Source organism: Lissotriton vulgaris, unplaced genomic scaffold (genome assembly GCF_964263255.1).
Source record: "Lissotriton vulgaris unplaced genomic scaffold, aLisVul1.2 SCAFFOLD_1454, whole genome shotgun sequence".
NCBI lineage: Eukaryota > Metazoa > Chordata > Amphibia > Caudata > Salamandridae > Lissotriton > Lissotriton vulgaris.
This window is the reverse complement of record NW_028243495.1, coordinates 288,074-302,950: the sequence shown is the minus strand read 5'-3', so window position 1 is coordinate 302,950 and position 14,877 is coordinate 288,074. Positions and strand designations below refer to the sequence as shown.

At 50.9% G+C, this 14,877-nt stretch overlaps 1 protein-coding gene across 1 annotated transcript in view; it reads right to left on the bottom strand.

The window, feature by feature from the left end:
• Positions 1-5,290: 5,290 nt before the first annotated feature.
• LOC147668330 (NXPE family member 4-like) overlaps positions 5,291-14,877 on the bottom strand; it is a 283,603-nt gene continuing 274,016 nt past the window's right edge. The window contains exon 4 of the mRNA XM_086948593.1: positions 5,291-6,596. Coding sequence (XP_086804719.1) covers positions 6,061-6,596 — 536 coding nt within the window. The 3' untranslated portion in view covers positions 5,291-6,060. The remainder of the gene's footprint in view (positions 6,597-14,877) is intronic.

Below are 14,877 nucleotides of genomic sequence, written 5' to 3'. Positions count from 1 at the left end.
CTTTTATGGAAGTATAGTCTTGAGCGTGCTGCTTGTCTCTGGACTTTGCGCGCTCTTCTTTGTGTTCTGACTTTCCTTCTCTCTCTGAGCTTTTCGTCGAGCCCTGAAAGAACCGAGAGGAAGATGTATTAGTGTCCTGATATCTGCCAGGTTTCCTAATATTATCCCTATTCCTAAGGTTGTACCTCTTTTTAGAGGGCTCCTGTGGAGATCTACCTCCGGATTCAGATCTGTTTCCCTTAAAGTTCATTTTTTTTTATTATCCCACTTCCTTTTTGAAGAAGTGGGTATCTGCTTAGAAGTGTCCTTTTCAGGACTGCCCATCAGTTGTGGTTTTAATGCTATCCCACCCAAACTGTCGTGTTCTAATCTAGGACCCAGATCAATATTGTGACCTTATGCCCCTATACGGCTATAATCCATTCATACCCCTATAATGGCATAAACGATCAGAGCCATATTTCAGCCATATTTCAGAAACTCGCCTCTGCAGCTCATTACAGTACATGACACAGCAGAAGCCACTATCTTAGATTCCTAGATCACACTCCGAGTTCTTCAACAAGATAAAACCCAGCAACCTGGGAAAGCCCCGCTTGCTATGTTTTGATTAGTAATAGAACTCTAATGAGCACTGAAAAGACGATCACTTCCTAGTGACATCTTTATTGACATCTTATGTCCAAAAACTTACGTCAAACAAGGCACCTTTCAGGTATAAATAATACCAGCGTTGCCTTAAGCAAAGCGCGAACAATGGTGAATACAGGAGCCGAACAGCTCTCCCTTGCAGAGCCCAGCAGATGCAAGCAGCCCACGGACGCTGCCCTTCCTCCTCCTTGACGCGCTGAGAAAGAAGCTGTCTTTTCTCCTGCCGAGAAAATCCAGCTCTGGCGTTTCCAGCCTACTCTTGCGAGTGACTGGGATATCGAGTCCTGGAAGGAGACACAAGACCTCCAACATTCTATTCCAGAGGTATGGTGTTGACTAAACCCTTAGAGAGAATTCTTGAAGCAAACCTTGGCAAAACTAACTTAACTTAAACTGCTACTTACTCCCTTCCACATGTTAGGCTTAGGTCAGGTACACTGGGGTAGGCGTAGTTAGAAGCACCAGTTGAGTATTTTAGCCTAATGTATATATGAATGTATATATGTTTTATTCATTTTAAACCATTGCATGGCTAAGAAACCATATCAATGCTTTTACAATATTATTTCGCAATCCTCCTTTTACTGTACGCACTTTTTATAATAACAAGTCTTGCAATTGTGGCAATTCATTTCTCTTGCATGAGAAGAAAGACTGTTCAATAAATAATACCTTTTATTGAAAACGCCCGTCTCTCTATTCTCTGCATCTTGGTGAAAGTAATCTGCACAACTAACTGAGTAAAATAACTGTCTATTGTTTCACACGACTCTAGAGATTGACTCTTATTCTAAGGAGCAAAGTTGTCATGTTTATGCGGTTGTTGGAAAACTGAATCCCTTCTTGTCTGTGCCAAGGACGCTGATCACTTCCTATTCAATCAAGAAAGTTTCCAGTGACCTCTGAGCTAGTTGGTACAAACCCAATTAAGTTTAGCATAGTCAGTAGAGGCCTGGAAGATCCGCACTCCTACGTCTACACTGCTGTTTATGTTATTCCAATGCGCAGGGCCTATAGGGAAAATAGGAACTACACTACAAAACTGCCTCTGCTTAATTCTGCACACGCAGTTTCATTTCTTTTGGGTAGTTTGCGGTATTGTTCAAACGGACTGAATATTAGCTAGTATTATAGCTGATACCTAGTCATAGGTATTTAGTAACTTCATTCCCATGTTCATTAGCAGGCTCTGCTCCGTACTCATTCTGTATTTGTCTTAATACATCTGGAATCACCACTAATGGAGGAAAACCATGAGTCCTGGTATATATGGCAGCAAAGACAGTACCCCAAGTAGTACAATCTTCTACTTGTCTGGTTATCCCCATGGGCAAACAGATTGTTAGCATTCTGTGTTTTTCATATGGGGTAGTATTCGGGAACACTGCCTCGAGCTGAGTTATTTTCTGAGCTACCCAGAATGGCATTTGTTCACGTTTTGTGGGCATTATGTTCATTACCGCGTGTAATGTTTGTGGTATGATTTTCGTTGCTGTACCTTGAGAATGAGTTCCATTTGGTGCAACTGTTGTCGGTTGGAATGTGAAAGCCCTCATGACGAATTGCGTCAAGTTTCTATAGATTAAATCCTTGTGTTGTAAGAGTAAGTCTGCCTGTGGCATTGTTTCAGTGTCAGGATGTGGTGTGTAGGCTGCCAATATTGACCATGTTGCACAGTCCCCTCTGAGCGGGCCTAATCTTACTCTGTTTCTTATATGGGGTAGGGCGCCCTATAAACTGGTATAGGTGTTCCTGGTACATGAGTGGAATCTCTAAGTCATCGTATGGACCGCGTTCCAGTGGTGCATCTCCTTCTGTATAGTAGTGAATTGTCTGTGTGGTTGTATCTGCTTTGGGGAATGTAACCGACAAATAGAATACTGTAATGACGGAGGAAGTTAGAAGTTAAAAAAGGTTAGTTTTAATGTAGGAAAATGAGTTCCCACAGACGGGCGTTGTGAGCGTGCAAGCACCTCCCCAAGTGATTCGGTAACAAAAACCACTGTCATTATCCACCAACTGAAGACCGGGGAAAAAGCTTGCGTGCCAACAGACAGCATAAAGAACAATGACCTCGTGTGAGGGGCACGCGAGGCGAGAACACTACAAATACCTCTGTTTTGTTTGATTTTTGTGCCTCAATCACAAAAGCTACTAAGCCACGCCTAGCTGATAAACCATTTTATATTAGTTTCAGGGTGATTGTATGTTTGAATTTATGTTCAATGCGAATTGCGTTTAAAAGTTCTTCTCCTGTTGAGAGCTGCAGATTCCCTCTTGGGTTATCTTCACCCTCTGTCATTTTGTAAAGAAGAAGTTTGTTCAAGGGAACTAAGATAAGGTTTTATCGCATAATTTTAGGAACACTGTGTCCTTCAATCTTGATTAACCAACAGCTAATAAATAGGATTTTATGCCTACTCAGCTGTGGCGGAGTTGTGCCCACCCACTCCAGACGTCTCTGGTGTTTTGTGAGTAGGGGGTCTCTGAGAATAGCATTACTGAACCACTCAGATTCTACTGTTAAAAGTACCTAAACTACATTGGCAGTGCTGTGTCGTGTAGTTCCTACAGGACCTGCGCCATAAACTGTGAGATTGGTGATAGACTGAGTCTGTGCACCCCCACCAGGAATGTTAGCGTGTTTGCATTAGCTAGCTCCCGGTGTCACTAGTGTCTCCTCTTATCGGGGAGAGAATCGTTTTTGGCAACCTTAGAGCATAACAACCCTGATCCTACAGGATTGTGGAAACAATGTACTACTTTTCGCTCAGTCCCTCGTGCTCACTTAGTTTGTCTCAGAGATACACAGAATAAACAGTCTGGGCATTTCAATAAGGATTTATTGAACAGTTTTTATTCTCGTGTAAAATATATGAGATGCAAAAACCATTAGACATTAGCAGAGGTATATGATTAGCAGTACAGTGAATATAAAAGGATAGTACAGTTCTACCATCTTGCAATAAGCATGACATGAATATAAACTGCAGGATAAAAGTTTGTGCACTCCTACGATGCCTGTCTAGATGTACCTAAGTATACCTTGCATGTGAGTAGTTGTGAAGTCAAGAATCCCTCTAGGATTTAGTCGAACCCCATTACCTGAAGGGTGAGAATGTAGGAGCCCATTCTGGTTTTGAGTTGGACATTCCACGAGGGATGATTAGACCACTGTCAGCTGGAGAGTCTGCATGCCGGAGCCTCAGAGTCTCTGGTCAGTGTGTCGGCCTGGAAGTCCCGGTTCACTCTACCAACCCTAGCAAGATGTGCTATATTTATATGAAAAGTATCTAGGGTTTCTTTGTCCCTTGTCTCATGTATTAGCCATTGTTTGATTTGAGGATGACATATGGGATGAACCTTGTAAGTAGATATAGTGGGGTAGGTGGTGTAGCCCCTGCCTGGTTTCCAAGAACTCTTATGAATATCCATTCATTGATATTACCTGGGCCTATATTAGGGTACCTATATGAAATATAACAGGGGATGGAGGAGAGAGGGGTGTGCAGTGGGTCCAGAGGGAGGAAGACTAGTCAGGGATTGGAGAAGAACAGTGCAAGGAAGAGGGGTGTGGAGTGGGTTCAGAGGGAGGACGGCTAGTCAGAGGTGGAAGGAGGGTGGAGGAGAGAGGAGTGTGGAGTGGGTTCAGAGGGAGGACGGCTAGTCAGAGGCGGAAGGGGGATGGAGGAGAGCGGGGTGTGGAGCGGGTCTAGAGGGAGGACGGCAGGTCAGCGGCGGAAGGGGGCTGGAGTAAAGAGGGGTGTGGAGCGGGTCCACAGGGAGGAAGACTAGTCAGGGATTGTAGAAGGACAGTGCAAGGAAGAGGGGTGTGGAGTGGGTCTAGAGGGAGGACGGCAGGTCAGCGGCGGAAGGGGGCTGGAGGAGAGCGGGGTGTGGAGCGGGTCCACAGGGAGGAAGACTAGTCAGGGATTGTAGAAGGACAGTGCAAGGAAGAGGGGTGTGGAGTGGGTCTAGAGGGAGGACGGCAGGTCAGCAGCGGAAGGGGGCTGGAGGAGAGCGGGGTGTGGAGCGGGTCCACAGGGAGGAAGACTAGTCAGGGATTGGAGAAGGACAGTGCAAGGAAGAGGGGTGTGGAGCGGGTCTAGAGGGAGGACGGCAGGTCAGAGGCGGAAGGGGGCTGGAGGAGAGAGGGGTGTGCAGTGGGTCCAGAGGGAGGAAGACTAGTCAGAGGTGGAAGGGGGCTGGAGTAGAGAGGGGTGTGGAGCGGGTCCAGAGGGAGGACGACTAGTCAGAGGTGGAAGGAGGGTGGAGGAGAGAGGAGTGTGGAGTGGGTTCAGAGGGAGGACGGCTAGTCAGAGGCGGAAGGGGGATGGAGGAGAGCGGGGTGTGGAGCGGGTCCACAGGGAGGAAGACTAGTCAGGGATTGGAGAAGGACAGTGCAAGGAAGAGGGGTGTGGAGTGGGTCTAGAGGGAGGACGGCAGGTCAGAGGCGGAAGGGGGCTGGAGGAGAGAGGGGTGTGCAGTGGGTCCAGAGGGAGGAAGACTAGTCAGAGGTGGAAGGGGGCTGGAGTAGAGAGGGGTGTGGAGCGGGTCCAGAGGGAGGACGACTAGTCAGGGGCGGAAGGAGGGTGGAGGAGAGAGGAGTATGGAGAGGGTTCAGAGGGAGCACGGCTAGTCAGAGGCGGTAGGGGGATGGCCGCAAAGTTTTTCCACACAAAGAGAGGACCAGGGGGCATATTATCAACAACTAGTGATATTTATTGCTAAATGAGCTTAGCGATATTTTTTCCATCTCCGTGCATAGCCGGATTTTATCGCAGAGATAACGTGCTATTAGCAATGTTTATCTCAAATGCGATAAAATATCCACCAAAAGTGGCTCAATGCGTGAATATCACTGGAAATCCAGCGATATTCACGCATTAACGCCAATAGGGTCTTAACCTGAATATCCAACTTCCATTGGATATACAGGTTAAGAAGTGGTCTGAGTAGGCGTTAGTTTTGAGCGATATTCGCGCTTAGCACCAATTTTTCCATTGCTACGCCTGTGTTGATAATAGGCGATAGCGATGTTAGCGACTGCTTTCAGTCGCTAAGAGGTTGGGTATGCCCACTTTGCATGTCATTAGCAATAAATATCGCTGACATGCAAAGCGGGCCCCAAACCGCTCGCTATCGCCTACAAACTGTCGCTAACTGCTGTTAGCGACAGCTTGCTAATAGGGCAATTAAAATATTGCAGCTTTAGTGGGAAAAAGTCCTGCTAAAGCGGCGATATCGCCGTTGATAATATGCCCCCAGGTTTCTTAAGAAAAGGCTTGCACAAGTCTGTGCTTCTTGCGTATCACACAGATTCATGCTGACCCACATTATTGTGCAGAGATCTGGTAACAAACATCCATCTACATTTGGAAAAGGAAACCCTCTGCCTCCTGCCCAACTTCAACAGAGGAATGTAAAGAAGAGGTTAATCTCATTTTCAATGATATTAGGCGGCGGGTGCATATTGTTGGTAGCGAAAGCGGTGGTCATGTCCCAGGCGTCGATTATGCCGATCTTCAGGTCCTTCAGCAGGGAGTTCATGATCTGGTACTGAATGTAGCCATTGAAGTCATTTAGTGTCTCAATAGCTTTTGGTTCAAAGGCTGTGTTTTCAGTTTTGAGGACGATTATTGTCTCCGGGCTCCTCAGGAGCAGCTCCTGTAGGGCTTTGCGGATGTTGAGGGCGCGGCGGATGAAGATGTGAAGAGGGTACGGTCTGAAGTGTGCGCCAACCGTAAAGGTGATGACCGTGTCCTTGTTCCCACCCACTCGGGCAATCATTTCTGGGAGAATCGGGTTCTCCAAAACTGAATAGAAACTAAGACATAAGAATGGATTTCCATGTTTTTGGAACCTGATTTGGATGTTGCGGTCTGTGTCCACCATCAGACGTTTCCTGTGCAACTCCTTTAGGTGGAGATCAATGTCTTTGAGAGCTGAAAGGAAGAAAGAAGGAATTTTAGCAAGTCAAGAATATAAACCAAGCAGATCAAAGGACTCCTCAAATGAAGAAGTATGGTGTTAGCCGGTCCTCACCATATATATTTATGTATTCAGCGCCTGGATACCCTCATGGGGGACTAGCAGCGCTCTTCAAATCCATCTTACATCACATTACATTTATTAGTTTGCAATTGTATGTTTGCAAATGTTGTATGGAAACAAAAAGCTAACTTTGAGTGCACCACAGGGACAATTACAGCTCCATACAAACAGTTCACAAGAGAGCAACATTAATGACAAAGTAGAGCAACAGCTCCCAAAGTTGCATCAGTTTCAACCGACATCTGAGACATGAACGTATCCCTAACCCATGTAGGTATGTGGCGACTCTAGAGCAAAAAACAAAGATTATAGAAGAAAAGGCGCAAGGAGACATCATACACGAACAAAAGGAAACATTGGCAGCAACGCATTTCGCGCCTATTATTAGGCAAACTGCACCTAAATGAATACGGTCTGTTTGCTCAATGACCTTTCAAATCCTTCGTTTCCACTTGAAACTTTCTGCCCCCCCAATAACCAAGCACTGAGGAAAACAGAATGAGAAGGGTGGAATGCCTGGATAAACCTCAGCCACTGAGAATGACTTGGGCTGCATCCCAGTCAATTCTGAGGTTACATTTAGCACCAGCGCAGGGCAAAACGCATGTTCTAGTAAATATGGTGCAGCCCTGCAATTCTGAAGTGGCAGGGGGTGGCGTTAAGCCAAGGAGGCTATCGTTGTTCCCGTTCTTCTGCTGTTGGATTTTTGCCCAAGTTACTCTTAATTACTCAAACTAGTGTAATTGGTAATTTCAGTCATCAGAGTCATGTGTAACTACCGACATTAGACCGATTACTCTGGCATAATCACAATTTCACCCAGGCCTCGTCACATAGAGCACGGGACACACATCAGGGCATACCCGTCGCAGAGACGGCATGGCACTGAGGGACACAACAATCTGACAGATGAAAGGCTTGAGTGCATCTCAGCCTCTAGTTACCCAGGACCTTTGTTTACACGCCAGGATTGCAAACATTGAGCCTCTGAGGCGATGTGACGCTTGCCTTAGGGTTAGGCTGCGGCTGTTCTCTCTCGCTTGCCATCGGGCTAGCCTGCGGCTGTTCTCTCTCGCTTGCGACCCAGGCTAGTCTGAGGCTGTTCTCTCTCGCTTGCCATCCAGGCTAGTCTGTGGCTGTTCTCTCATGCTTGCCATCGGGCTAGTCTGTGGCTGTTCTCTCTCGCTTGCCATTGGCCTAGTCTGTGGCTGTTCTCTCTCGCTTGCGACCCAGACTAGTCTGCGGCTGTTCTCTCACGCTTGCCATCCAGGCTAGTCTGAGGCTGTTCTCTCTCGCTTGCCATCCAGGCTAGTCTGTGGCTGTTCTCTCACGCTTGCCATCGGGCTAGTCTGTGGCTGTTCTCTCTCGCTTGCCATTGGCCTAGTCTGTGGCTGTTCTCTCACGCTTGCCCTCGGGCTAGACTGCGGCTGTTCTCTCTAGCTTGCGTCCCAGGCTAGTCTGCGGCTGTTCTCTCTCGCTTGCCATCGGGCTAGACTGCGGCTGTTCTCTCTCGCTTGCGACCCAGGCTAGTCTGCGGCTGTTCTCTCTCGCTTGCCATCGGGCTAGACTGCGGCTGTTCTCTCTCGCTTGCGACCCAGGCTAGTCTGCGGCTGTTCTCTCTCGCTTGCCATCGGGCTAGACTGCGGCTGTTCTCTCTCGCTTGCGACCCAGGCTAGTCTGCGGCTGTTCTCTCACGCTTGCCATCCAGGCTAGTCTGCGGCTGTTCTCTCTCGCTTGCCATCGGAGTAGACTGCGGCTGTTCTCTCTCGCTTGCGACCCAGGCTAGTCTGTGGCTGTTCTCTCACGCTTGCCATCCAGGCTCGTCTGTGGCTGTTCTCTCACGCTTGCCCTCGGGCTAGACTGCGGCTGTTCTCTCTCGCTTGCGACCCAGGCTAGTCTGTGGCTGTTCTCTCTCGCTTGCCATCGGGCCAGACTGCGGCTGTTCTCTCTCGCTTGCAACCCAGGCTAGTCTGCGGCTGTTCTCTCACGCTTGCCATCCAGGCTAGTCTGTGGCTGTTCTCTCACGCTTGCCATCCAGGCTAGTCTGCGGCTGTTCTCTCTCGCTTGCCATCGGGCTAGACTGCGGCTGTTCTCTCTCGCTTGCGACCCAGGCTAGTCTGTGGCTGTTCTCTCTCGCTTCCCATCGGGCTAGACTGCGGCTGTTCTCTCTCGCTTGCGACCCAGGCTAGTCTGCGGCAGTTCTCTCTCGCTTGCCATCCAGGCTAGTCTGTGGCTGTTCTCTCACGCTTGCCATCGGGCTAGTCTGTGGCTGTTCTCTCTCGCTTGTCACCCAGGCTAGTCTGCGGCTGTTCTCTCTCGCTTGCCACATGGACTAGTCTGCAGCTGTTCTCTCATGCTTGCCATCGGGCTAGTCTGTGGCTGTTCTCTCTCGCTTGTCACCCGGGCTAGTCTGCGGCTGTTCTCTCATGCTTGCCATTGGCCTAGTCTGTGGCTGTTCTATCTCGCTTGCCATCGGGCTAGTCTGTGGCTGTTCTCTCTCGCTTGTCACCCGGGCTAGTCTGCGGCTGTTCTCTCATGCTTGCCATTGGCCTAGTCTGTGGCTGTTCTCTCTCTCTTGCCATTGGCCTAGTCTGTGGCTGTTCTCTCTTGCTTGCGACCCAGACTAGACGGCGGCTGTTCTCTCTCGCTTGCGACCCAGGCTAGTCTGCAGCTGTTCTCTGTCGCTTTTCATCCTGGCTAGTCTGTGGCTGTTCTCTCTCGCTATTCATCCTGGCTAGTCTGTGGCTGTTCTCTCTCGCTTGTCACCCAGGCTAGTCTGCGGCTGTTCTCTCTCGCTTGCCACATGGACTAGTCTGCAGCTGTTCTCTCATGCTTGCCATTGGGCTAGTCTGCGGCTGTTCTCTCACGCTTGCCATCAGGCTAGTCTGCGGCTGTTCTCTCATGCTTGCCATCGGGCTAGTCTGTGGCTGTTCTCTCACGCTTGCCATCGGGCTAGTCTGTGGCTGTTCTCTCATGCTTGCCATCGGGCTAGTCTGCGGCTGTTCTCTCATGCTTGCCATCGGGCTTGACTGCGGCTGTTCTCTCACGCTTGCCATCGGGCTAGTCTGCAGCTGTTCTCTCTCGCTTGCCATCGGGCTAGTCTGCGGCTGTTCTCTCACGCTTGCCATTGGGCTAGTCTGTGGCTGTTCTCTCTCGCTTGCCATCGGGCTAGTCTGTGGCTGTTCTCTCTCGCTTGTCACCCGGGCTAGTCTGCGGCTGTTCTCTCATGCTTGCCATTGGCCTAGTCTGTGGCTGTTCTCCCTTGCTTGCCATTGGCCTAGTCTGTGGCTGTTTTCTCACGCTTGCCATCAGGCTAGTCTGTGGCTGTTCTCTCATGCTTGCCATCGGGCTAGTCTGCAGCTGTTCTCTCTCGCTTGCCACCCGGGCTAGTCTACGGCTGTTCTCTCTCGCTTGCCATTGGCCTAGTCTGTGGCTGTTCTCTCTCGCTTGCCATTGGCCTAGTCTGTGGCTGTTCTCTCTCGCTTGCCACCCCGGCTAGTCTACGGCTGTTCTTTCTCGCTTGCCATCAGGCTAGTCTGTGGCTGTTCTCTCACTCTTGCCATTGGCCTAGTCTGTGGCTGTTCTCTCACGCTTGCCATCGGGCTAGTCTATGGCTGTTCTCACATGCTTGCCATCGGACTAGTCTGCGGCTGTTCTCTCTCGCTGGCCACCTGGGCTAGACTCCGGCTGTTCTCTCTTGCTTGACATCCGGGCTACTCTGCAGCTGTTCTCTCTTGTTTGCCACCTGGGCTAGTCTACGGCTGTTCTCTCTCGCTTGCCATCTGTGCTAGTCTGCAGCTGTTCTCTCTCGCTTGCCACCCGGGCTAGTCTGCGGCTGTTCTTTCACGCTTGCCATCCAGGCTCGTCTGCGGCTGTTCTCTCACGCTTGCCATTGGGCTAGTCTGCGGCTGCTCTCTCACGCTTGTCATCAGGCTAGTCTGTGGCTGTTCTCTCACGCTTGCCATCGGGCTAGTCTGTGGCTGTTCTCTCACGCTTGCCATCAGGCTAGTCTGCGGCTGTTCTCTCTCGCTTGCCACATGGACTAGTCTGCAGCTGTTCTCTCTTGCTTGACATCCGGGCTACTCTGCAGCTGTTTTCTCTCGCTTGCCACCCGGGCTACTCTGCAGCTGTTCTCTCTCGCTTGCCACCAGGGCTAGTCTACGGCTGTTCTCTCTCGCTTGCCATCTGTGCTAGTCTGCAGCTGTTCTCTCTCGCTTGCCATCCGGGCTAGTCTGTGGCTGTTCTCTCACGCTTGCCATTGGGCTAGTCTGCGGCAGCTCTCTCACGCTTGTCATCAGGCTACTTTGTGGCTGTTCTCTTACGCTTGCCATCGGGCTAGTCTGTGGCTGTTCTCTCACGCTTGCCATCGGGCTAGTCTGCGGCTGTTCTCTGATGCTTGCCACCTGGGTTAGTCTGCAGCTGTTCGTTCATGCTTGCCATCGGGCTAGTCTGCAGCTGTTCTCTCACGCTTGCCATCAGGCTAGTCTGCAGCTGTTCTCTGATGCTTGCCACCTGGGCTAGTCTGCGGCTATTCTCTGTCACTTGCCACCGGGCTAGTCTGCAGCTGTTCTCTCTTGCTTGTCATCCAGGCTAGTCTGCAGCTGTTCTCTCCGCTTGCCACCTGGGCTAGTCTGTGGCTGTGGAGAAGTGTGGCTCAATGGTTAGAGCGGCAGACCTTGATGCAGAATGCTGGCCAGGGACCAGGGTTCGATTCCCGCCTCGGCGGGATCGGGCTTAAATTCCTCTGACCGGATATTCTCGCCTCAGTGCCGAATCTAAGCATGGGCCCCACGCTGCAACTCTGGGCAATAGCTTGCTTAGTCTCCACAACGGCCCCCGATACACAAGGGATGCCTGGTTTCACCATGGGATGCCCAGGAGTGGACACCTCACAAGGAAAAGCCAGGAGGGGTTCCCTTGTGGTAGGAGTACAAGCGCCGGGATGCTTACAGGTTACTGTTCGCGCTATACAAATACAACACATTTACATTTACATTTCTCTCACACTTACCACCTGGGCTAGTCTGCAGCTGTTCTCTCCGCTTGCCACCTGGGCTAGTCTGTGGCTGTTCTCTCACGCTTGCCATCGGGCTAGTCTGCGGCTGTTCTCTCCGCTTGCCACCTGGGCTAGTCTGTGGCTGTTCTCTCACGCTTGCCATCGGGCTAGTCTGCGGCTGTTCTCTCTCGCTTGCCACCTGGGCTAGTCTGTGGCTGTTCTCTCACGCTTGCCATCTGGCTAGTCTGCGGCTGTTCTCTCCGCTTGCCACCTGGGCTAGTCTGTGGCTGTTCTCTCACGCTTGCCATCGGGCTAGTCTGCGGCTGTTCTCTCTCGCTTGTCATCCAGGCTAGTCATGAGGCTGTTCTCTCACGCTTGCCATCGGGCTAGTCTGCGGCTGTTCTCTCTCGCTTGCCACCTGGGCTAGTCTGTGGCTGTTCTCTCACGCTTGCCATCGGGCTAGTCTGCGGCTGTTCTCTCTCGCTTGTCATCCAGGCTAGTCTGTGGCTGTTCTCTCACGCTTGCCATCGGGCTAGTCTGCGGCTGTTCTCTCTCGCTTGCCACCTGGGCTAGTCTGTGGCTGTTCTCTCACGCTTGCCATCGGGCTAGTCTGCGGCTGTTCTCTCTCGCTTGTCATCCAGGCTAGTCTGTGGCTGTTCTCTCTCGCTTGCGACCCAGACTAGTCTGCGGCTGTTCTCTCACGCTTGCCATCCAGGCTAGTCTGTGGCTGTTCTCTCTCGCTTGCGACCCAGACTAGTCTGCGGCTGTTCTCTCACGCTTGCCATCCAGGCTAGTCTGAGGCTGTTCTCTCACGCTTGCCATCGGGCTAGTCTGCGGCTGTTCTTTCTCGCTTGCCACCTGGGCTAGTCTGTGGCTGTTCTCTCACGCTTGCCATCGGGCTAGTCTGCGGCTGTTCTCTCTCGCTTGTCATCCAGGCTAGTCTGTGGCTGTTCTCTCTCGCTTGCGACCCAGACTAGTCTGCGGCTGTTCTCTCTCGCTTGTCATCCAGGCTAGTCTGTGGCTGTTCTCTCACGCTTGCCATCGGGCTAGTCTGCGGCTGTTCTCTCTCGCTTGCCACCTGGGCTAGTCTGTGGCTGTTCTCTCACGCTTGCCATCGGGCTAGTCTGCGGCTGTTCTCTCTCGCTTGTCATCCAGGCTAGTCTGTGGCTGTTCTCTCACGCTTGCCATCGGGCTAGTCTGCGGCTGTTCTCTCTCGCTTGTCATCCAGGCTAGTCTGTGGCTGTTCTCTCTCGCTTGTCATCCAGGCTAGTCTGTGGCTGTTCTCTCTCGCTTGTCATCCAGGCTAGTCTGTGGCTGTTCTCTCACGCTTGCCATCGGGCTAGTCTGCGGCTGTTCTCTCTCGCTTGCCACCTGGGCTAGTCTGTGGCTGTTCTCTCACGCTTGCCATCGGGCTAGTCTGCGGCTGTTCTCTCTCGCTTGTCATCCAGGCTAGTCTGTGGCTGTTCTCTCTCGCTTGCGACCCAGACTAGTCTGCGGCTGTTCTCTCTCGCTTGTCATCCAGGCTAGTCTGTGGCTGTTCTCTCACGCTTGCCATCGGGCTAGTCTGCGGCTGTTCTCTCTCGCTTGCCACCTGGGCTAGTCTGTGGCTGTTCTCTCACGCTTGCCATCGGGCTAGTCTGCGGCTGTTCTCTCTCGCTTGTCATCCAGGCTAGTCTGTGGCTGTTCTCTCACGCTTGCCATCGGGCTAGTCTGCGGCTGTTCTTTCTCGCTTGTCATCCAGGCTAGTCTGTGGCTGTTCTCTCTCGCTTGTCATCCAGGCTAGTCTGTGGCTGTTCTCTCTCGCTTGCGACCCAGACTAGTCTGTGGCTGTTCTCTCACGCTTGCCATCGGGCTAGTCTGCGGCTGTTCTCTCGCGCTTGGTGAACCCGGGCGAGGAGGGTCAGAGGCAGGAAGGGTTTGAGGCTCACATCGAGGCAACTGATGGAGACGTTTTTACCACATTGAGGAGGCTGGCATTAGTAACACACTGCTTGGGACTGCGGGCGACAGTTAAACTTTTACCCTCCATGTTGCTAAAGGGAAAGAAACAAGCATTTGCAATGCAATAGGTCTCGCATTCACTCGAGTTTGAGCTATTAGTATTGTAATTGACAATGCCTTTTATTTATGTTTTAAAACTCAAAACATAAATAAAAGGCATTATGCTTTACAATGCTAACAGCTTAAACTCATGTGAATGTGAGACCTATTGCATTGCAAATGCTTGTTGTCATTGTAACACAGTCCGAGATAACAAAGGGCATTCTCTCATGTCAATGCTATACCATTGCACCATCTGAAGCCACGCCTACTGCTGCTGATCTGAAAGCAGCTGTTCCAGGCGCTAGGAGTGGGGTCTGAGCGGGGAGGGGGGGGGGGGGGGGGGGGGGGGGCTTTCAGCCGGGGGTCCTCAAAGACTCAATGTGAACGCTTCTCTGGTGTAACCCACGAAGACAAATCCAATCTGTATTATCGGTTTCCTTCACTCATCATGAATGAATGAACGAATGTGCTATAGCGCTTATGCAAACCAGAGAAAAATGTAAGAACAATGGCAGTTCTTTTTAAGAACGTGTTCTCATCATAATTGGCTGGGTACATCAATACGCGTTACGTCAGCTCTTAAGCCTATATTTTGTGTCATCATTATTTCAGACACTACAAAAGGCAATTGTTACATTGCTGCCTTTATTCGGAATGGGGCTGGAGTGCTGCAGGGCATGTTAATACTAACAATTCATTATTAGGAGATCTTTAAATAAGGACAAAAACGAACCTTACCTTTATCTCCTGATGCTTCCATTGAGACGCAATATTTGCCACCAATAAATGAAACAGCCGCTAATAATGTTAGCATTCTGTTTAGCTCAGTGTCCAATTTCTTCCAGCTTCCACACCCCCACCCGCCAGCTCCGCTCCGGCAGCCTCGCCCTCTCCGCCGTCTCGCGCATCCAACGAACGACCTCCGGCGGCAGATCCTTCTCCTACCGCGCCGCCAAGACCTGGAACACCCTCCCGACCCACCTACGGCAGACCCAAGACCTATTCGCCTTCAGAAGGCTCCTCAAGACCTGGCCCTTCAAGCCGTAGCAGCACCCCCCCCAGCGCCTTGGGACACTCACAGGTAAGTAGTGCGCTCTACGAGTACTCGGATTGATTGATTGATTCAAACCTGA